General features: G+C 38.2%; 1 protein-coding gene across 1 annotated transcript in view; it reads right to left on the minus strand.

Moving 5' to 3' along the window:
- The window catches only part of Nlk (nemo like kinase), a 144,248-nt gene that overhangs the window by 51,578 nt on the left and 68,757 nt on the right, over positions 1-23,913 (minus strand). The window contains exons 2-3 of the mRNA XM_042691103.1: positions 15,049-15,178; positions 1,802-1,857 (exon numbers count right to left, since the gene is read on the minus strand). Coding sequence (XP_042547037.1) covers positions 1,802-1,857; positions 15,049-15,178 — 186 coding nt within the window. The remainder of the gene's footprint in view (positions 1-1,801; positions 1,858-15,048; positions 15,179-23,913) is intronic.

A 23,913-nucleotide genomic window follows, 5' to 3' on the forward strand; every position in this document is an offset into this window, starting at 1 on the left:
GTAAATGCTACCCACTCCCATCAGCACTTTCCTTCCTCCAGCAAGGATCCAGGCAAGTATTATATACTATTAATAATTAGTCTTCTCCTCAGTGGCTACCACTATAAGTTGAGGAAAAACAGAACTTTTTCACTTTCTTAATTCTTTTTCTCTTAGCTCCTTAGGTAAATTTTGTACTTTTTGATTTACTTATTTATTTATTTAGATAGACTGTCACAAGGTAGCACTGACTGGGCACAAACTCATGATCCTTTTGTATTCACCTCCCAAATTCTGAGATTTTACAAGTGTGCCTGGCCAAATTTTGTACTTTCTGAATAATGGTCATATCAGAAAGATTTGGCATGACCCAAAATATCAGATAGTCTTATCAGACAAGAGCTGGTCAAGTTGACAGTCCTTTCTTTGCAACATGCAAGGTTGGGCCCTTACAGGTGTACTGTGTAAAAAGATTAAATCCATAAAGGACTAGTGGACTAAAATATCACTAAGGATTATAGCACTTAAGAGATCAGGTTTATCTAACCAAAGCTTCCCAGCTGTGTGGATCAGTAACCTACCTTATAAGGTTTCCCAATTCCCTAACCAGCTAAAGCTATTTGTTCTCTTCCTCTCTGGGAAGGTTTTAATTGTTACCAGTTTCTAAGGAAATTATAAAATATAATTGTCCAGAATGGAATTATCTAACACCTGTGTAAGAATGAAAATTTCCTTTATTTCACTGCTGAATCAGAAAAAAGAATCTATTATACGAATTACCATTTGTAGTAATAGACCTAAAGTATTAATAAAAGGCTCCAGGCTGAAGAAATGGCATGATCATGAACTTGCTTATCAAACAAAATGATTTAGGATTCCCTATCTTCCACTTAAGGCTTTAACTGCAGAATGGAAGCTGGTGACACTTTGCTTAGGAATACCATTGCATTTTGGATTAGCTTGAATTGTTTTTTAGGCAATTAAGAAATCCCCCCTTTTTTCCATACAGCTCCAGAAGCTAGTTACTATGCATTATTTGCAGTTCATTATTATTCATGATACCTATCACACTATTTTAAGACAAGAATAGTAAAAACAGGAGAATGTTTGAGGATCTATCATATAAGTAGGTGTCCAAAACAAGAAACTACATAGTCCAACTGTCTAGAATTGAATTTTAGTCCAAAATACATCCTAGCTCAGTGATCTTGTCAAGTTTCTTACCTTTTGTTCCTTTTCTATACAATAAGAACAACAGCACCCTTCCAGGAGGGTTGTTATAAGGACCAAACAAACTCCTTTGTGTACAGAATTCAGAGTCATCTGGCATGCACAAAAGCTATATAAATAATATCTATTATCACCACCATCATCATTATTACCACCATTATTCCATGGCAAATGACAGCCTACTAATTATTACGAGAGGTCATTTAACTTATTTTATCTCTTTAATTTTCACCATACCCCAAGTGTTATAGGGAAAGGCAGTATGTTTCTTAGTTGACAGGCAATTATGACTTCATTAGGTTCTGCTACAACATGGCTGTATGGTTTGATTTACAAAATGGGATAGTAGTATTTATCCTACAAGGTTATTGTTCAGATGTCAACAGCTGTTCTGTAGACTTATCACAGGACATGTTGATAATACTGAACTCTGCTAGATATTTGGAATTTCAAAATTACCTGGTTTCAAGTACTCAACAACTTCTGCAAAGATGAGATTTAATATAGTTCAAGGTATGAATCCCCAAAAAGGTTCTAGAAGAACAAATTAACTTAAAAAATGGTCTTCTTCCACATTCCCTGGTTAGGATACATTTCTTCAAAATAGTCAATGTGTGGAGGCTGGAGTATGTCAAGGGCAGAGAGTACCTGAGGAAAGGGAAAAAAATCAAATTTAGAGGAAAAGGAAATAAATTCCACATAAATTCAAGTAAATGCTGTTAACTCTTTAATGATTAAAAGCTTAGTTACAATTGCCCAATGAAATTAAGTGAATCAGTCAAGAACCATAGTCTCATTGAGTTTGTAAACAATTGCCTAAAAAACAATTCAAGCTAATCCAAAATGCAAGAGGCAACTATGCTATACTATATGCAACCAAAATCCTTGCTCAGAGAGTATTGAAAGAAATGCCCTATTTTTTTTTTTATTTTATTTTTTCAGTCATGGGGCTTGAACTCTGGACCTGGGCCCTGTCCCTCAGCTCTTCAGCTCAAGGCTAGCACTCTACCATTTGAGCCATAGAGCCACTTCCGGTTTTCTGGTGGTTAATTGGAGATAAGAGTCTCATGGACTTTCCTGCCCGGGCTGGCTTTGAACCACGATCCTCAGATCTCAGACTCCTGAGTAGCTAGGATTAAAGGTGTAAGCCACTGGCGCCTAGCTGAAGTGTCCTATTTTTAGGAATTACTGTTGCTTTATGAGAATGAGGGGCATGGGTATACACATTCTTCTGATGGGCTCACTGGTAAACTCTTGAATTATACTGATGAGCAAAACAGGTATCATCCCTGTTTGCATGACTTAAAAGAGAGGAAAACATGAAGTAAATAAGTTATTACACAAATATATAATTACAACATCTATTACGATGAAGAAAAATGTATGCCTAAATGTATGCCTAACAACATTTGAAGACTTAAAAGCTGGGGGGGGAGGGCGGAATTTGGAGAGGTGGGGAGGAAGGGATGGTAGGGAAAAACAAAGGAGAGGGTAACAATATTCTAAAGGAAATGTACTAGTTACCTTACTCATGTAACTGTAACCCCCCCTGTACAGTATTTTTACTAGGTAAGAGTTGGCCACTCAATATGCAGGCAGGCAATGTGAAAATGCTGAGGCTGCTTACAGAAACAGAAAAATGCTTATGGAATATAGTGGGTAAGAAGAAGATAGACTGGTATAAAGTAGAGGAAGATAGGAAATATACAAAGTATCGTTAAATCATATGAGGCAGTATAGGTTTTATTCAAGTTCAGAGAAGTCACCAGGTATCTCAAATTTAAATCTCATTTCAATTTTTTTTTTTTTTAAAAAAAAGCAGCATAAATCCATAACAGCTATTAGGCTATAAGTCCTATTTGTGGTGTCACACCTGAGAATCTGAACCTATCTGGCTAATGAGAAATGTCTGGCTCAAAGGACGGAGAAGAGGCCAGCAGGAAATCAGGTTCAAATTTTCTAACTTTTATCTTGATTTTTAATGTAACATCTTGTTAAGGTTTGAACCATATACAAGTAGACAGTGTAAGATGAAGAATGCCCATATATTGCTGGGTATGGAAAGACTGAGTAAGAGGAAGATGCCTGATGCCAGCGTAAAACTGCTGGTTGTGTGATTGCCTTCCTTGTATCTGGTTCTGAGTGTTTGACTTTCTGCAGTAATCTTCAGGATGAGGGCTGGGAAGGTGGCTCAGTGGTAGAGTGCTTGCCTTGCATGCATGAGGCCCTGGGTTCGATTCCTCAGCACCACATAAGCAGAAAAAGCTGGAAGTGGTGCTGTGGCTGAAGTGGTAGAGCACTAGCCTTGAGTTGAAGAGCTAAGGGATAGTGCCCAGTCCCAGAGTTCAGGCACCATGACTGGCAAAAAAAAAAGCCGGAAGTGGCGCTGTGGCTCAAGGAGTAGAGTGCTAGCCTTGAGCTGAAGAGCTGAGGGACAGCATCCAGGCCCAGAGTTCAGGCCCCACAACTGGGACCCCCCCCCCCCCCAAAAAAGTCTCACAGACTTTGCTTGCCTGGGCTGGCTTTGAACCGTGATCCTCAGATCTGCCTCCTGAGTAGCTAGGATTACAGGTGTGAGCCACCAGTGGCGCCCAGCTGAGCCACTGCCTTTTTGGGAGGTGATTATCTGGAGACAGGAGTCTCTTGAACTTTCCTGCCTGGAATGGCTTGGATCCATGATCCTCAGATCTTAGTCTCCTGAGTAACTAGCATTATAAGCATGAATCACTGGTGCCTGCCTTTTTTCTTTTTTTTAATACTAAGAAATAGCCATTATTTGGTGCAGGGGGGGGGGGGGGGAGGGAGAATGGGGGGGGAGGTTGGGAAGGGATGGGAAGGGTAAACAAAGGAGGAGGCTGCAATGCTTGATAAGAAATGTACGCATTATCCTGCCCATGTAATTGTAACCCCTCTGTACAGTATGTTCACAAAAAAATTAAATTAAAAAAAATAGCCATCAATCAAACTTTTAATTTATTAATGTAAATAAAAACTTGATTAGTCTAAATCAGGAAATAAGATTTACATATTATAATTTTCCAATTATTGCCCTTTAAGTTTTAACATAAAATTTTCTTTTCTATTTCTTTTTCTTCTTGCAATTCACTTGTGCAAAAAACCTTGTTCATTTTGAAGGTCTTTTTTTTTTCAGCCACATATTTCTCAGTTCAAAATTTTAGATTAAATTTATTTTATTAAGCTAAAATTTGATTTAATAAAAAAGCTCTATTATTGACTTTAAAACTAGTTAATCATAGAGGGCTGGGAAGGTGGCTCAGTGGTAGAGCGCTTGCCTTGCATGCCTGAGGCCCTGGGTTCGATTCCTCAGCACCACATAAGCAAAAAGAAAAAAGCCAGAAGTGGCGCTGTGGCTCACGTAGTAGAGCGCCAGCCTTGAGCTGAAGAGCTGAGGGACAACGCCCTGGCCCAGAGTTCAGGCCCCATGACTGGACCAAAAAAAAAAACCAAACTAGTTAATCATAGAGATTCTAAAACAAAACCAAACTAGTTAATCATAGAGATTCTAAAACACTTTAGATGATTTTTAAAAGGACATTTATATTTCATTTTTGAATTAACAAGTATAGAAACTAGGGAGTGTTGTGGTTCAAGGCTAGCCCAGGGCCAAAGTTCTAGAGACCCAGCCTCAAGCTCAACCAATATTGTAGCATAGTGCATGTACTTATCATCACTGCTATGTGAAGAAGCATAAAAGGAGGATCCCAGATTAGGTTAGCCCAGAATTGAACTTCAGATCCTATCTCCAAAATTAACAAAAGCAAAAAGAGTACAGCAGTGTATCTTCAGTGGTACAACATCTGCCTGGCAAATATAAGGCTCTGAGTTCAAACCTCAGTGTCACAAAAAAAAATTTTTTTATTTATACTTAAAATTTTGGTATTTCTAGAAAACAGGGTTTTTAGTTTCTTCAAAGATAATTTTATATAAAAATAAATAATTTTATTCTTATATATTTAAAAACCTATAATTAGATAGTGTTGCAAATTTACATAAATTATAGTTGAAGCTTAAGGAAGGCAGTTAGAAATTAGTGTTTTACTTGACATCTTTTGGACTCCGACCCTTATCTGAACAACACATATCCTGTCTTGGAGGAAAACAGAACACACTGAATGACAGCGTCCATTAGACACAGCTATTTTACACTTCAAATCCATCTTCTGTAATTAGAGGTTATCTAGAATAAAGTGACAGCCACACATTTTAAACCTTGAGAGAGAAGAATGAAGCTTTCTTATTTCATATTTGATGAGGCATTTTGTAGAAAAGTCATATAAAACAAGGTTAGACATTTACACTATGGCATTTGACTGTTAGCGTCAATGGTACAGTATTTTAAATTCTGCCTGGAATTCTTTTATGCCTGTTGTTTTGTGTCCTTTGTATTCATAAGATGTTTATCAGAGACCTGCAAAACTAGAACTCTGACCAGCAGAAATGAACCAGTAATCTGAAAAATAATGTAAATGAGCAAGCAAGAAAAACATTAGCAGCATTTTTAGCTTCAAATTTATTGCATGAGTCCCATTTAAAAGAGCTGGGGTTTCTTAGTCAGGTGCCAGTGACTCATGCTTGCATATCCTGGCTACTCAGGAGGCTGAGCTCTCTGGACTGTGGTTCAAAGCCAGACTGGGCAGGAAAGTCTGTAAGATTCTTATCCCAAATCAAGCACCAAAAAAGTCAGAAGCAGAGCTGTGGCTCAAGTGGTAGAGTGCTAGCTTTGAGCAAAAAAGCTCAGGGACCAGCATTCAGGCCCTGAGTTCAAGTCCTAGGACCAGTAAAAAAGAAAGCTGGGCAAGAGGGTCAGGTGGTAAATTCAAGCACTAATACTGGCACGCGCGCGCACACACGCGCGCGCGCGCACACACACACACACGCACATGCACACACACACACACACACACACACACACACACACACACACACACACACACACAGAGATGTAACATTTCCCTCTTTTATTTTTTTCATCTAAAACCAGGACGTGAACTCAGTATCTGATATTTTAACTCAAGATGGCTCTACCACCTGGGCCATACTTTCAACCCCTGACTTAACATTTCTAATATAATTTAACATAGCTGGAGTTGGTTTCTCTATAATCCCATTATTATTTGAGGAAGAAAAGTACAGAAGATATACCTATTATGTAATAAGATGACATTAGTAAAGACTCAAAATAATCCCAAAATACCACTGATTCTTTAAAAGATGTCAAATGCAAAGAAAGTAAGCAGAATTTATCTAATTAAAACATGAACTAAAGTTGCATCTTTAAATGATGGTCACTACCAAATAGTATCTCAGGACATTTCTCAACAACTTTAAGAATTGGACAAAGTTTCATTGTGTTAGCTGCTTTATAAGATTTTAACCCCCATAGTGGATTATAAAATGGTTAATATGATTAAGAATTTTAATCACCCACTCACAGAACATTTACTCAGTTTCTACTATGCCAAGGACTCAAAAATAAAGAAACCAGAACTCACCTCTAGTATAGTCAGTAAGACAGAGACTACATTGTCACTAATTTTTAATAGAGATGTAACATAATATACACAAATCTTTTTTTTTTTTTGGGGGGGGGGGTCTGGTCGTGGGGCCTGTACTCTGGGCCTGGGCACTGTCCCTCAGCTCTTCAGCTCAAGGCTAGTGCTCTACCACTTGAGCCACAGCTTTTTTCTTTTTGCTTATGTGGTACTAAGGAATCAAACCCAGGGCCTCAGGCATGCAAGGCAAGCGCTCTACCACTGAGCCACCTTCCCAGCCCCTACACAAATCTTAAGAGCAAAATCTGATGAATTTTTATATCCAAATCCAAGTCTAGTCAAGAAATTGAGCATTTAACATCCTAGGAAAGGCCCTTGCTGTTTTTCAGTTGTAACTTTTCTGTACTACTCTCATTTTTGTCACCATATTTATTCTGCCTGCACTTGGACCTTACACAAATTAAAACAGATAGAGAGAAGTCTTTTGTGTACTGTTTCTCTCATATTGGTAGGCCTATGAAATTTATGATGTTGCTAAGTAGATCAATGGTTCATCTTTTTCACAGTTAATGCATTTTATACATGGAATATAACACAATACATTCATACAGTGTACTGATGGCACATAATTGCATTCTTTAAATTTTTAGCTATTATTAATAAAGTTGCTATAAACATTCTTGTACATGTCTTTTGGTGGATATATGTACTCATTTCCTTTGATTGCTTAGGTGGTTAAACTCTTGCTGAGTCATTATAGTTACATATTTAGTTTTAGTGGAAATGGACCGTTTTCCTAAGTGGTTTTATAAATTTACAATATCACTAACAATGGATGAGTTTCAAGTGACCTGTCTGAAAAAAAGCAACTAAAGCATTTATTTTAATTGTCTTCCTTAAACACTATTTTTTAATTAATTATTTTTAGTGGTGCTAGGGATCAAAAACAGGGCCTCATTCACTTAAGTATGTACCATTAAGCTAAATCTCAGTTCCATCCACTAGTTTTCAGTAAAGTTTAGTTCTTAATGTTAATTGTGTCCATTTTTGTGGTTGTTTTACTTATCCAGTTAAGAAATGTGCCTATCTTACACATATCCATAAAAGGTATTTTCCAGGGATGGAAGCATGGCTCCAGTGGTAAAGTGTGAGGCTCTGAGTTCAATCCTCAGTAATGAAAAAAAAGGCATTTTCTGATGTTTTATCCTAGAAACATTATTTGTCTTTCACATGTAAGTATACGATTCAATCCAACTAATTTATGTGTATAATGTGAAATAGGACTAAAGTTCACTTTTTAAATTACATGTATCAAATTGAAACCTCTATTTATTGAAATGACCATCTTTCACTACTGTAGTGTGTGTGTGTGTGTGTGTATCTGTGTGTGTTTATGTGCATATGTGCCAGCACTGGGGCTTGAACTCAGGGCCTTGTGCTCTGACTTGCTTAAGGCTGATGCTCTATCACTGGAGCCACAGCTCCACTTATAGCATTTTGGTGGTTAATTAGAGGTAAGAGTCTCATGGAGACTCTCATTGAAGCCAGCCTAGGCTGGCTTCAAAATGCAATACTCAGCCCCCTGAGTAGCTGGGGACTACAGGTATAAGCTATCAAGACCCAACTTCTCTATCAGGTAAATATGTAGATACATACAGATTTATAGGCTTCCTATTCCTAGTCTACTCCAGGAATCTATTTGTCAATTCCTCTACAGCTTAACTTGAATCTCCATGCCTGTTAAATAGTGAGAATAACTCGGTTGCAGAGGTTTCTAATTTTATTCAACTTCTTCAAGATCATTTGGCTCTTTAAAGTATTTTTTCAGTTCCATAAATTTTAGACTGTTTGTCAACTTCTACACACATAAGTGAAAAACCCTGCTGGGATTTTTATTGGAATTACAGTACATATATAGTTCAAGTTAGGGCAAAATAGGCACCTCAACCATATTGAGTCTTCTAATCCATGGGCATGTGAGACTGCAATATTTTAAATCCTTCAATAACTTGTCTAGTACCAAAACTTTTAACATAAAACAAACAAAACCAAATCCATTGAAAAGTAATGTCTCTCCAAAGCATACTTTTCTACCTTCAGCACAACAGTCTTATGTCTGTATCTGAACATGTCTGCCTTCAGAGAAAAATCCTATCAGTATGATTATCTATGCTCTTTATTAACCCAAAAGGTGCTTTAGCTCAAGCTATATAAAGGAAATGAATGATCCTTTCTGCCCTATCTTCCTCTCCTAGAGAGCCTTCGAAAGCTTAGGGAGAAAACAATTCCAAGAAAAACATCACTGAGGTTACAAATTCAAGACAAATGTTTTTCCTTTCACTTTCATTCACCCATTCACTATAAAAAGACTGACAACCTACTGTGTGTTTAGTACTCTTGCATAAAGACAAGAAAAAAACCCAAGATTTGTATTATAATACAAAGTACCTTGGCAGGAATCAATGAACCCTAAAGGGGCTTTAAACAGGCTTTAGAGGAGGAGAGAAATGACGACTTTGGCAGTAGCTTCCAAAAGAAAAAGGCAAAGCCTCCCAAGCCTTTCTTTGCAGCTGTCCTCTGACAAATAAAAGCCATTCAAATGAAGATTCAACCTTCCTAAAATGACGGGGTTAATCTTTTTTAAATGGCATTTTTAAAATGGACATTCTTTTCTTCTCCCGTTATTCCATCAAGTTTTATTATCAAATTGTTCATCTTAAGGCTTACCAGCTCCTTGTTTGAGTTTCTAAGTCAATGATAATTTTTTTTTAAAACTTGGCTGCCACTGTTTCACCTAAAAGAGCTTTAAAAATTGCCAATACCTGGGCCTCAAGGCTAGATTCTAATTTAGTAGCTGTACATTGTAATTTGCTTCTAGGTTTATTTCCAGCTCTCTGCTCTCTATGTATGCAACTGAGACTGTCCTGCATTAATGTCTGACTATCCATGTGAGCTTTCCATAGCTTCATCATAGTATGTATCACATGATTTTAAAAATCATGTGAACTACTTGAAGGCAGAATCCCCAGAAGCTAATATGGATTGACATGGGACGTGCACAATAAATTTCTAAAGAATCAATATAAATGGACTCTACAGACAGATTTTCATTCTTATCTTGACACTGGGCAGTACTAACCCAAAGCCTCTGGTTCCTCTGTAGAACATAGTTAATAAACCCCATCTCTAAAGATTTTAAAAAGTAACTGAATTAATGTATGTATGGTATCTAATATACATCTGTACTCCCTTCAAGAAAGGAGTGTTTTGTTTTATATCTTCTGTATGACTTAGTACAGGATTTAATTAATAAATATTTGGTGCCTTAACTACAACAAATACCAGCTGTCTCTTAAGATTGGCATTCCACACATACCAGGTATGTGGGCCCAGAGATGCCCCTTGGATATAGATCTTAACAGCAAAAATGAATATGTGTAAAAGTAGTGTTATGCCAACTTTATCTCCAAGTATCTGCCTCACTTTCAAATAGTCCCACAGATATCACAGGTACTTTCTCAAGATAGATCTCAGAAATTGCCCAAAGTGTGCGTGTTTGTATATTTTAGGTAAACTTCTAATCATTTAAAATTTTTAATTTCTTTTTTTTTTTTTTTTTCGGTCGTGGGGATTGAACTCTGGGCCTGATCGCTGTCTTTCAGCTTTTCAGCTCAAGGCGAACTCTACCACTTGAGCTACAGCACCACTTCTGGTTTTCTGGTGGTTTATTGGAGATAAGAGTTTCACGGACTTTCTTGCCCGCGCTAGTTTTGAACCGTTATCCTCAGATCTCAGCCTCCTGAGTAGCTAGGATTACAGGCCTGAGCCACCAGCGCCCAGCTAAAATTTTTAATTTCTAAGGGCTGGGAATGTAGCTTAGTGGTAGAATGCTTGCCTAGCATGCATGAACTTCTAATCATTTATAAATTTTAATTTCTATGGGCTGGAAATGCAGCTTAGTGGTAGAGTGCTTGCCTAGCATGCATGAAGCCGTGGGTTCAAGTCTTCAGTACCATATAAACAGAAAAAAACAGAAGTGGTGCTGTGGCTCAAGTGGTAGAGTGCTAGTCTTGAGCAAAAAGAAGCTCGGGGACAATGCCCAAGACCTGAGTTCAAGCCCCAGGACTGGCAAAACATAAAAATAAGGGCTGGGAAGGTGACTCAGTGGTAGAGCGCTTGCCTTGCAAGCCTGAGGCCCTGGGTTCAATTCCTCAGCACCATATAAGCAAAAAGAAAAAAGCTGGAAGTGGCGTTGTGGCTCAAGTGGTAGAGCGCTAGCCTTGAACTGAAGAGCTGAGGGACAGTGCCCAGGCCCAGAGTTCAGGCCCCACAACCAGAATAAAAAAAATAAATTAATTAAAAAAATAAAAATAAAATGAATTTCTAATGAAGGGAGGATGGATAAACATGGTACTCAGTAGACACTATGTGTAAAATTAACTTATGACTTGTGGGCAGCAATAGGAGTGGCATACTGGGGGAAAGTGAAGGGAGAGGTGACACTGTACTCGTTACGTGGTTTATATAATGGCAACCCCTCAGTACAACATCTTAATAATAACAATAATATTGAAAAAAATGTTTAATTTTTGCTGGGTGCTGTTGGCTCATGTCTGCAAACCTAGTTACTCAAGAGGCTGAGATCTGAGGATTGTGGTTCAAAGTCAGCCCAGACAGTTAAGTCCATGAGATTTATGTCCAACTTAGCATCAGAAAAGCCAGAAGTGGAGCTGTGGCTCAAGTGGTAGAGCTAGTAGACTTGAGCAAAAAAGCTTGGGGACAGTACCCAAGCCCAGAACTGATACCAGGGGGGAAAAAAAGAAAAGAAAGAAAAAAAGAGAATTTAATTTCTTTTTTTTTTTTTTTTGGGTCCAGTCGTGGGCCTGAACTCTGGGCCTGGGCACTGTCCCTCAGCTCTTCAGCTCAAGGCTAGCACTCTACCACTTGAGCCACAGCGCCACTTCCGGCTTTTTTCTTTTTGCTTATGTGGTGCTGAGGAATCGAACCCAGGGCCTCATGCATGCAAAGCAAGCGCTCTATCACTGAGCCACCTTCCCAGCCCGAGAATTTAATTTCTGAAGCAATCATATATAGTTATTTCCATTCTACCATGTTCACTTTGCAAATAAAAAAACTTACATCTCAGAAAAGTTAAGACCTAAGGTATGCCATTAGAAAACAGTACAGCCATAATTCAAACACAGTCTGTCTAAAACCCATCACTTATAAATGGAATTGGCTGTGTTTAAGTTGGTGAGATATTCAAGAACTCAGTTTATTTCTTTCCTTATTTACTCTAGCATTGTCTTTGGAACTTAATTGAGTTACTCTAAAGGAATGAATCCTAAGCAAATATGAGTGAATAGCATTTTATTATATCATTATCTTTTTCCCTTTTTCTAATACTAGAGCTCAAACTCAAGGCCTTGACCTTTTGCTTGTTTTTTTTGCTCATGGCTGTTCTACCACTTGGGCACATCTCCACTTCTAGAGGTGTGTGTGTGTGTGTGTGTGTGTGTGTGTGTGTGTGTGTGTGTGTGTGTGTGTGTGTGTGTGTGTGTGTGTGTGTGTGTGTGTGTGTGTGTGTGTGTGTGTGTGTGTGTGTGTGTGTGTGTGTGTGTGTGTGTGTGTGTGTGGAGAGAGAGAGAGAGAGAGAGAGAGAGAGAGAGCGAGCGCACATTATTGGGAAATAAGAGTCTCAAGAATTTGTCTTCCTGCCGGGCGCTGGTGGCTCACGCCTGTAATCCTAGCTACTCAGGAGGCTGAGATCTGAGGATCGCGGTTCAAAGCCAGCCCGGGCAGGAGAGACCGTGAGACTCCTATCTCCAATAAACCACCAGAAAACCGGAAGTGGCGCTGTAGCTCAAGTGGTAGAGCGCTCGCCTTGAGCTGAAGAGCTGAGGGACAGCGCCCAGGCCGAGTTCAAGCCTCACGACCAACCAAAAAAAAAAGAAATTGTCTTCCTGGGATGGCTCTAAACAGCAATTCTCGAATCTCAGTCTCTTAAGTAGTTAGGATTACAGCCATGAACCACTGGTACCTGACTCATATAATTATTTTTTTATAAAAAAGCCAATTATTAGCTTGAAAATAATAAGTCATTGAAATCTGAAGTCACCTTTAAAATACTTCTTCATTGTGGGCACTTTTGCTTTAGTCTCTGACATTATAACAGGCTTTTTCATTCTTTGATGTGGGGGTAGTTTTACTAAGACAAATCCAAGAACTAATTAACTCAAGCCATCATCCTAAATCTGACATTAAGATGGCAACTTAAATGGTATTTTTCAACTCATTAAAATATTGATAAGCAGTTTCAATAGACTAGAGGATAATGGTGCATTTTTTCTTTCAGTGCTGTAGATCAAACCCATGGCGTTTACATGCAAGGCAAGAGTTCCATCACTGAATATAACCCACAGACCAGACATAACTTAAAAAAGAGCCAGACACCAGTGGTTCATGCCTATAATCCTAGCTACTCAGGAGGCTGAGATCTGAGGATCCTTGTTCAATGCTAGCCCAAGTAGGAAAGTCTGTAACACTCGTATCTCTAGTTAATGACCAAAGAAGCCAGAAATGGAGCTGTAACTCAAGTGGTAGAACACCAGCCAAAAAGCCCAGGGACGACAACATCTAGGCCCTGAGTTCAAGCCCTAGGACACACACACACACACACAGTCCAACATCTAGGCCCTGAGTTCAAGCCCCAGGACACACACACATACACACACACACACACACACACACACAGTCCAACATCTAGGCCCTGAGTTCAAGCCCCAGGACACACACACATACACACACACACACATACACACACAGTCTAGAAAAGGATTTCAAGCAGAATTAAAAATTAAATATATCAAGCAAAAATGTCAAGCTTCAAGTGAACCACAAAATGTCTGATTTCTTGGTTTTACCAAATATCACAAACTTTTGCAAAATTTTTTCTGAAAGTGAGACCCAAACTGTTGGCCAAAGTTATAAAGGTTTCTGCGCAAGCAATTACATAGACTCACAAGACAGAGTCTTTACATCTCCATAAATAAACTAACCTATGTTACTTGAAGGACTGAACTGTCTAAAGAAAAAACTGTTTTGCTACATCTCTATCTTAGTCTCTTATTAAAGATATTAAAGGATAAAAATAAAGTACTTAAAAATCAGAGGCCAATTATCCCACTTATTAAATCACTCAATGTATTACATTCTATTTTTCTGTTGAATATTAGTATTATTCTTCAGCTAAATACTATTTGTTTTGTATCAATTAATATTAATTTGCCATTTAATCAATCTTAAAGTTCATTTAAAATTGCTCATTGTTCAATCACAGAAAGTCTAAATTGTCTCAGGTATTTAAGCTCATTAATTAAAACCTTGGCTGTGGTTTCTTTCTAGCCTATTTTTCCTGTAAACTTATGCTTCTTTTCCCTGAGATTCAAACAATAGATTACATTTCTAGAATTAAAAAAAGAGATACTGATAAATGCAGAGTACACACTATAATTCCAAAACAAATTTGAGACTTCAGAGGTCCAATGTTTGCTAATTTGGAATAAGACCTTTGTAATTCATATAAACTGGAATGCAATTTTCAAATCTAAAAGTAAAATTATGATACAATGTGCTCTCAGGTCATTCTTGTATGTTGTCATGGTTGTAAACTACTACTTTCTTTTTTTTTTTTTTTTTTTTTGGGTCCGGTCGTGGGGCCTGAACTCTGGGTCTGGGAGCTGTCCCTCAGCTCTTCAGCTCAAGGCTAGTGCTCTACCACTTGAGCCACAGCGTCACTTCCAGCTTTTTGCTTATGTGGTGCTGAGGAATCGAACCCAGGGCCTCATGCATGCAAGGCAAGTGCTCTACCACTCAGCCACCTTCCCAGCCCTAAACTACTACTTTCAACAGTGAAAAACTAAGACAGTCATAGAGACATTAAGAGTATATTATACTAAAGGGTTGGAGGCATGGCTCAGGTAGCAAAGCATCAGATATCGAGTTCAAGTCCTGGTCTTGGACCAAAAACAAAAGAAGAGTATATATTAAAAGAAAATAATGAAAGAACAATAGCTTAGAAAACTGTATGAGAGTATATATATATTTGTATATGTTCCTTCAATAAGAATGTGTTAAATAAAAGCTACCAATAGTTATTATAAAACCTACCTCATGGATGTGCTTAGTTCTTTTCATAGAGTTTGGCATAAAAGCAGCTTGTTTTTAAATGTTAAACTTATATACACACTTTCCAATTCTTTGTTCTCTACAGATTCAGGGAAATAGGTTTAGGAAATAGTTTCCCCCAAACACCAGTTTCACTTACATTATCATGTTTAAAAAAACACAACATCTTCAATTCCCGGAAGACTCTTTTGCAAGAGACCAGATTCTGGAAGACGTTGGGCATCTTTTTGAGTGCTACTCTCTTTCCATCTCTTGGATCTGTTACTGACCTAAAGAACAATATTTAGGGGGAAAAGAGACAAAGAAATCAATTCTAAACTTTGCTCTCCAATGTTTCAGGTTATGACAATAACTTTATCTTGAAATACTCAATTTTATATCAATATAATAATGTTGAAATAGAGTGAAAGAAGATAAAAAATACTAGCCACGTTGTTGAAAAAAAAATCCCTGTCTAAACTTCTTAAAACATTTATCCTTTCTAAAAAAATCACAATACATCTCAGGAAGAAGGAATATTCATGGTAAAGCCATTTTGAAGATGAGTATGCAGCAGGATACCACCTTCACCTGATCAAGGCCAAATTAGTTTTATGCTTCATTTTCAGCATAAAGGACACAAAGCGCAAGGAGTGTGGTAACTACCTAATAGTTCAATGTCCCATTTTCTGTTTTAGCTTTCTAAACACCTATATTCCTGTATTTTCTTATCTTTGAAATTGCAAGTGTGATTTCCATTTTCTGATGACTCAGTAATATACATTAAGTCAAATAGTTAAAGAAACAAATCAATAAACCACCAACTGGACATTTGGCAACTGATATTCCATGAACTTTTTCCCACTGTTCATCTATCATACGAAGACTGTTCTTATAGAATCTATTCCCGTTTGATTTACTTAGATTCTTGCTTATTAATTCTCAACAACCATTTTCTTTCTTGATCAGATCATCTGTAACTTTAGGTTACCCCTCCCACCTGAGTCATTTTAAAGTTTCATCCATGTCATCAATGCTGTATATAAATTATTAATTAAACCTTAGAACAGGGCTAAGAATAGATCTTAGCAACAGTTACAGTGCTAGAAACCATCCTGAAAGTGACAACCAATCATTAATCTTGGATATGGTTTTCAATTAATTATTCACTAAATGAACTACAACCACTCAATTTCTTCATCTTGTCCACAAAAAAAAAAAAATCAGATAATTATCAAATTGCCTCTGAAAAGAAAATCTATCTAAAAGCCACCAAACTTCTTTATGAATTCATCTTAGTTATCACACTACTTCTTTTTTAACTGCTCACCAAACTCTTAAAATGATACATTCTAGTGGGGGTTTTTTTGTGTGCTGATACTGAGGTTTAATCTTGCTCTCACTTGGCTTTTTCACCCAAGGCTGGCACTTGAGCCACAGCTCTTCTTTGGGCTTTTGTCTAGTTAACGAGATACAAAAGAGTCTCATGAATTTTCCTGCCCAGGCTGGCTCTGAACTGGGATCCAAAGAGCTTAATACTCCAGTGTAGCTAGGATTGCAGGTGTGAGCTACCAGCAAGCACCCTACTTCTAGCATTTTTATTTTATTTATTTATTTATTGGATCCGGTCGTGGGACCTGAACTCTGGGCCTGGGCACTGTCTCTCAGCTCTTCAGCTCAAGGCTAGTGCTCTACCACTTGAGCCACAGCGCCACTTCCAACTTTTTGCTTATGTGGTGCTGAGGAATCGAACCCAGGGCCTCATGCATGCAAGGCGAGTGCTCTACTACTAAGCCACCTTCCCAGCCCTCTAGTATTTTTAATTGAGAGCTCTTCTGCTGACTGAGAAATTGGCAAAATATTTATCATAATATCATTTTTAATTTTATCTTCCTTTTTATTTTTTAAAGATAGAATTTTGCCAGGTGCCAGTGGCTCACACCTGTCATCCTAAACTACTCAGAAGGTTGAGATTTGATGCCAGCCTGGGCAAAAAGTACCTGAGATTCTAATCAACAATTAACCACTAGAAAATCAGAAGTGGTGCTGTGGTTTAAAGGGGTAGACTACTAGCCTTGAGCAAAAAAGTTCAGGAGTGCCCAAGCCTTTGAGTTCAAGCCCCACAATTGACCCTCTTCCTCCCCCTCACCCCCCCTCCCCCCGTAAAAAAAAAAAAAAAAAAGTCTTGGTATGTAAGCCAGGTGGCTTTGAAAACTCATGATCTCTTTGCCTCAACCTATTGAGTGCTGGGATTACCAGTGTTCACCATGGGCAAAGCTGTTTTTGTTGTTTTCTGTTTTGGGATTTGTTTTGTTTTGTTTGCAGTGCTAGACAAGTTCTCTACTAAGCATCAAATCCAGCCTTGAGTTTTCAATTAGGCCAAAAGACCTAATAATTAAAGACTATTGCTTAGATAACAATCAAAACTTGCAAGGCACTTAAAATTCACATAAACTAGGATAGTAAGATAGGGTAAAAACTAAATATGTTATATTCAAACTATTAGTTGAAAGCGTATTTCTGTTTCAATACCTACTTCTGTATTTAGCTAGCAGAGGACAAAAATCTCAATGAAATCCAAAGAAAGGAAAATTTTGGATCACAGTTTATTTTCAAATGCCATGTCTCTTTTCTTCTTTGAGTACAATCAGTTGGTAGACTGTCTCTCAATTTAGATTTGTCTGGTCTTTTCTTCGGATTAGATTCAATTATGCATTTTTGATAAGGAGCAAAACAGAAGTATTATCTTCCCGGAGCCCAGGCCTCATTTCACCCTTCCTGGTGAAAACTCTAGTCACTTGGATGAGGTGCCTGCCAGGTTTCTCCACTCTACTATTGCTCCCTACTTTGTAATTATATAAACATCCTTTTCCTCATCATTACTATCTTTAGCTTCCATTGATGAGTTTTGTCTCAATCAATTATTATGACAGTTGACAAACAATACTTTAATATCCAGCACAATAAGCATTAGTTTTCAAAAATGAATAGTTTAAGATGCTCTCTCCGAAGCCTCACACAACACTATATGTTCTGATTGGTCAACCTATTAAGCTGTTCTAAGAGAAATCCACTCTGGACATACTTGACATAGGCTTGTAATGTTTTAAGGTAAAATTTGCAAAGTGGCATTTTATTTTGTTTTATTATTCATGCAAAAGTCAGTCATGCCTATGGCTGGTAACAATGTAACTCTAATGAATGTGAATGGCAATGCAGTAATTTCACGGCACGTTGAGTTTGTTCTCCCTTAACTTGAGGTAGCAGATGCTTTGGTTCAGCACAAATAGTGCCACAGAGCACAGATAAGTGTAGGCACATATTATATAGGAATTCTTTTATTCCTTTGTTATTTAAAGGCTTGCTTTGCAGTTTCTCTGCTGATCCAATACTCTGGTTATTACAAACTGCACTGGCAATGATGTACTTGCTACAGCTGTAGAAATAATAAACAACACTCAGGGTAACTTTCCTCATTTAAAAAAAAAGAAAGAAGAAGAAGGAAGGAAGGAGGAGGAAGAAAGAGGAGAAAGAGGAAGTAGTCATCCATAATACTCACAATTCACTTACTGGCCAGTTAACTAAATAATTGATCCCCAGCCTACTAGTGCATCTGATGTTTCATCTGATTACATTCTTAGAAACAGGTATTTACTTTCTAAGTTCACACACACACACACACACACAAAACTCACTCTTAGGTATTTACTTAGTAGGAAGCAAATACCTAAGTTTTAAGTTAATATGTTATTTTTCAAACACCACTTTATAATAATTGTTTTGTTGCTGTTCTGGTGCTGGTCTTAGGGCTTGAACTCAGGGCCTAGGTATTGTCCCTAAGCTTTTGTGTTCAATGCTAGTATTGTTCTACTACTTGAGCTATAGTTTCCCTTCTGTCTTTTTGGTGGAAATAGGAGTCTTATAGATTTGTCTGCCCAGGCTGGCTTTGAACTATGATCCTCAGATCTCAGCTTCTTGAGTTCCTAGGATTATAGGCATGAGCCAATGGTGGCCTTAAAAGTTTTAAGAATGGCAAAGAAAGAATCCTTCACATCTTCCCAGAATGTTATCAATCCTTCTCATATTCTGAAGGTAAGTTCAACAATTTTTCTTCCTTTTTTGGGGGGATGGGTCCTGGGGCTTGAACTCTGGGCCTGGGCGCTGTCCCTCAGCTCTTTAGCTCAAGGCGAGAACTCTACCACTTGAGCCACAGTGCCACTTCCGGTTTTCTGGTGGTCAACTGGAGATATGAGTCTCACGGACTTTCCTGCCCAAGCTGAGTTTGAACAGTGATCCTCAGATCTCAGCCTCTTGAATAGCTAGGATTATAGGCATGAGCCATTGGCGCCCTGCAAGTTCAACTATTTTTAAATAGCCAGAAGAACCCATAACACATTCTTCAGAGAGATACAGATCTTTTCAATAGGATTGTAACAAAACAGGAAGCTTTTTAGATCTGTTGTGGTCATTTTGACGTGAAATTTTCTTAATCCCAGGACACTGCCAGAAATCTGCTTAAGTCATTGACAAACAGGAAAACTGGAATAAACAAGATTGAAACTTCTTTGGGGATATTTTTCCCAGGTACTGAAATGTCACTTAAGACATCTTTAAACAGTCACATAAAACATTTTAAGTAGTAGCTTAAAATATCATTATTTTAGTTGGTAAGAATCTGAGACACTGTTAAGGTCCTCATTCATTCTTAGGTGAATAGTCTTTTCATTAGATGTTTTTGGTACTTTTTCAAAGTTAATGTTTCTGATGCAGATTTTTTTTTTGGGGGGGGGGGGGGGGTCATGGGCCTGAACTCTGAGCCTGGGTGCTGTCCCTCAGCTCTTCAGCTCAAGGCTAGCACTCTACCACTTGAGGCACAGTGCCACTTCTGGCTTTTTTCTGCTTATGTGGTGTTGAGGAATCGATCCCAGAGCCTCATGCATGCAAGGCATGCGCTCTACCACTGAGCCACCTTCCAAGCCACTGATGCAGATTTTTAGCTATTCAAAATAAATAATTTATAGTAAGAATATTTCAGCTTGGATTAAGAAAATCAAGTTCTTCTAATTCTATTCATGTAAAGTTGTTATCATCAATCCTCTATTTTTTGCCACATATACTACAATTACCATGTCAACTGTTCCAATACAGTATACATCTCAGTCACTGAATTCTCTTAACTCTAAATATTTAGATGATTGCTTTCTCATTCATTTTGGTATTATTTTTACTTGTATTTAGATTAACACTGCTTGAGAACATAAACACTATGGCAAAAATTTTGGCAAGTCTAGAAAATGTATCCTAGTCATACCTTAATCCTTATGATATATTCAAGGGCATACTGAAGAGTTAAGGAATAAATTAAGAAATAAAGAATTTATTTTGGTGCCTCTTTGTGCTTTTTTTTTTTTTTTTTTTATGGTCCGGTTGTGGGGCCTGAACTCTGGGCCTGGGCACTGTCCCTCAGCTCTTCGGCTCAAGGCTAGCGCTATACCACTTTAGCCACAGCACCACTTCCGGCTTTTTTTTTCTTTTTGCTTATGTGGTGCCGGGGAATCGAACCCAGGGCCTCATGCATGCAAAGCAAGTGCTCTACCACTGAGCCACCTTCCCAGCCCCCTCTTTGTGCTTTTTAATCATAATTTTAACAGGCAATAGTTGTATTCATTCTGCAATAATTTAAAGCTTGACACTATTTAAGAACAAACTCTTCTAGGCCTTCTTGCCCCCATTCTAAAAGACATATTAAAATAGAATTCTCATCTTTCATATTTACATCATTTGAGTTCTGTTTTCTGAATTTTTGTTTGGTATTTGTTGTGCAAGCTATATGCATTAAAAAGCAATTGTTCTCCTTTTTCCTCCAATATACATAAAATGGTTCCCAAAATTGTTCATCAATATTACAAGGAAAAAAGACCTTTAATGATATCTAAACCAAAGAAGGATACTCTTAGGGGAGGAACACAAAGGAGGCACAATGCCTATGTGCCTCTGATCATATAAAATAACATTTATTGTAAACTCCAGAAATAGAAACAAGACGATTTTCCTTTGTTGTTTTGTCTTATTTTGTTATTGTTTGTTCATTTATCTGTCTTTGGGAGGGCAAGGGGGGACACAGAAATGGAGGGACAAAGGGTGAACAAGTGCACTATGGACACTATGTGGAAAATGAACTATATAACTTGTGGGTGGGGCCAGGAGAGATCGAAGGAAGGAGTGACATTGTCCAAAAAGAAATGTATTCTTCACCTGATTTATGTAATTGTAACCCCTCTTATATAACCTTTACAATAACAATTTTAAAAATTAAAAAGAAAACAAAATCCCCAACACCTAAACCAAGGCAGCAAAATAGTTCATTCTTTTAATCACATCCTTCTAACTTTATTGGTCAGAACAGCAAAAGCATCTATATTTAACTAAAAGAGTTAAATATAAACTTAAACATCTCTCTCTTTTTTTTTTTTTTTGGGTCAGTCGTGGGGCTTAAACTCTGGGCCTGGGCACTGTTCCTCAGCTCTTCAGCTCAAAGCTAGCACTACTTCCAGTTTGCTGGTGGTTTATTTGAGATAAGAGTCTCACAGATTCACAGGCGTCCAGCTTATCCTTAACTAGTGTTGAAATAAAAAGCACTGGGCCATTATGATCTGTGGTGAAACATCCATGGGTACTGATAAAGAAGGAGGGACAAGCTGGGCGCTGGTGGCTCAAGCCTGAAATCTTAGCTTCTCAGGAGGCTGAGAGCTGAGGATCGTGTCAAAGCCAGCCCAGGTAAGAAAGTCAGTAGGACTCTGGTCTCCAAATTAACCACCAGAAAACCAGAAGTGGCATTGTGGCTCAAGTAGTAAAGTGCTCACCTTGAGCTGAAGAGCCCAGAGTTCAAGCCCCATGACTGACAAAAAAAAAAAAAAAGTGGGACAAAGAATAGGTAAGCAGACCAAAAATAGGTGGCTCAGGCCTGTAATCCTAAATTGAGGTTGAGACCTGAGGATCTCCAATTAAAAAGCTGTGGCTCAAGTGGTAGAACACTAGCCTTGAGCAAAAAAGCTTCAGCACATATGGGATGTGTGAGCACTATTATATTCAAATACTCCAAGTAAGACCTGACATTTAAGACCCCTTTCAGTGACCCATCAATAATGCTACGTAAGTATAACTGAAAATTATTTTATATTAACTCCTACTGTTTCAAGAATGATATATTGTTCTTCAGTCTCTGAATGAATTAGTTCCATCCATACTACACATGCTCTAGAAATATAATGACTCTCCCTTCTCAGTCACTGTCAAGTATCTTGTAAGTCTGACCTACCTACAAGCAAGTACTCTGCCTTTTCAGTGAGATTTTTTTAATGTTTCAGGGTAAACATGATATATATAGTCCAATCCACCAGTTTTTCATGGCCAACTAGCCACAATCCTCTGTTTGAAGCAGACCTGTAAATATTGCATAGGGAGGAAACCAGTTGCAATGGAGGAAAGATTTCTGTGCAAAGCCACAAAGGAAAATAATTCCATCTTTGTTTTGAATTTTAACAACTTTGGGCAAGAAGAGGTCACAAATGATCCCTAAAACTGTCACACAAAAATGTACTTGCTTTTAATCTCATTTATTACTTCCTGAAAGTCAAATATTTAGTAATGAAAAATACTGAATATGAAAGTTTTAAAAAATTAGGGAGTGGTGATTTTTGGAGCATACTAAGTCTATAAAATAGAAAAGAACAGATGAAATAAAATAAGTTTTATTAACATGGTAGGTTTTTAACAGTGTGGCTTTGCAAGTATCAGAAGGCTAATGTGGAACTGAGGATATCGCTCATCCACAGTAAGAAATATGCTAGGAATATGCCGGGCCTGGGTTTAGGTCCCCAGTGCCACATGCAAAAAGTACAAATTTAAAAAGGAAGCTCACATTATCAGCAAAAACCTATTCTTGTCATAAGGGTACTTTATTTTTTTTTTCCCTTGTCTTTTTTTGTCGGTCATGGGACTTGAACTCTGGGCTTGGGCACTATCCCTGCGTTCTTCAGCTCAAGGCGAGCGCTCTACCGCTTGAGCCACAGGGCCACTTTCTAAGTGCTCTTCAGCTCAAGGCTAATAGTGTTCTACCATTTAAGCCACAGCGCCACTTCCAGTTTTCTGGTGCTTTATTGGAGATAAGAGTCTCACAGACTTTCCTGCCCAGGCTGGCTCTGAACAGTGATCCTCAGATCTCAGCCTCCTGAGTAGCTAAGGTTAACTACTCAGGTGTGAGCCACTGGTGCCCAGCTAAGCTTGACAATTATTAAATCTGTGTGGCTGGCAACATAAAATGGGGTCTAACTACATGAAAGTAAATAATGGCTGAAATTTTTCAAAAATGCAATTTCTAGAAATAGTATTATGATAATATAAAATATTCACTATCTGAGATTAAAGCTAACAAAAGCTTCTACACAAAACAACTAAAAATTACTGAAAGAAAGAATAAAAGAAAAGATATAGGGGCTGGGAAGGTGGCTCAGTGGTAGGCACTTGCCTTGAATGCCTGAGGCCCTGGGTTCGATTCCTCAACACCACATAAGCAAAAAGAAAAAAGCCAGAAGTGGCGCTGTGGCTCAAGTGGTAGAGCGCTAGCCTTGAGCTGAAGAGCTGAGGGACAGCGCCCAGGCCCAGAGTTCAGGCCCCATGACTGGACCCAAAAAAAAGAGAGAGAGAGAGAGAGAAAAAAAAAAGAGAAAAGATAAATTCATGGACAGGAAGATGCAATGTGGTAAAACTTTCAATTCTTGTCAGGCACTGGTGGCTCAAGCCTTTAATCCTAAACTAGCTGAGGGTTTGAGAAGGGAAGGTTGTATTTGAGGCTAGACAAGACAGAAAAGTTCATGAGAGGTCTTCACAGTAGTGTGTACCTGTCATCTAAACTATGAGGGAGGCTGAGATTAGGAAGTCCTGGTTTCAGACCAGCCCAGGCTGTCTCCCAGCTTCAAAGCCGGCCAATTAAACACTGATCTATAATACTAAGGATATACATCTC

The sequence above is a fragment of the Dipodomys spectabilis genome, unplaced genomic scaffold (assembly GCF_019054845.1).
Source record: "Dipodomys spectabilis isolate Male_0828 unplaced genomic scaffold, ASM1905484v1 ptg000004l, whole genome shotgun sequence".
Lineage (NCBI taxonomy): Eukaryota > Metazoa > Chordata > Mammalia > Rodentia > Heteromyidae > Dipodomys > Dipodomys spectabilis.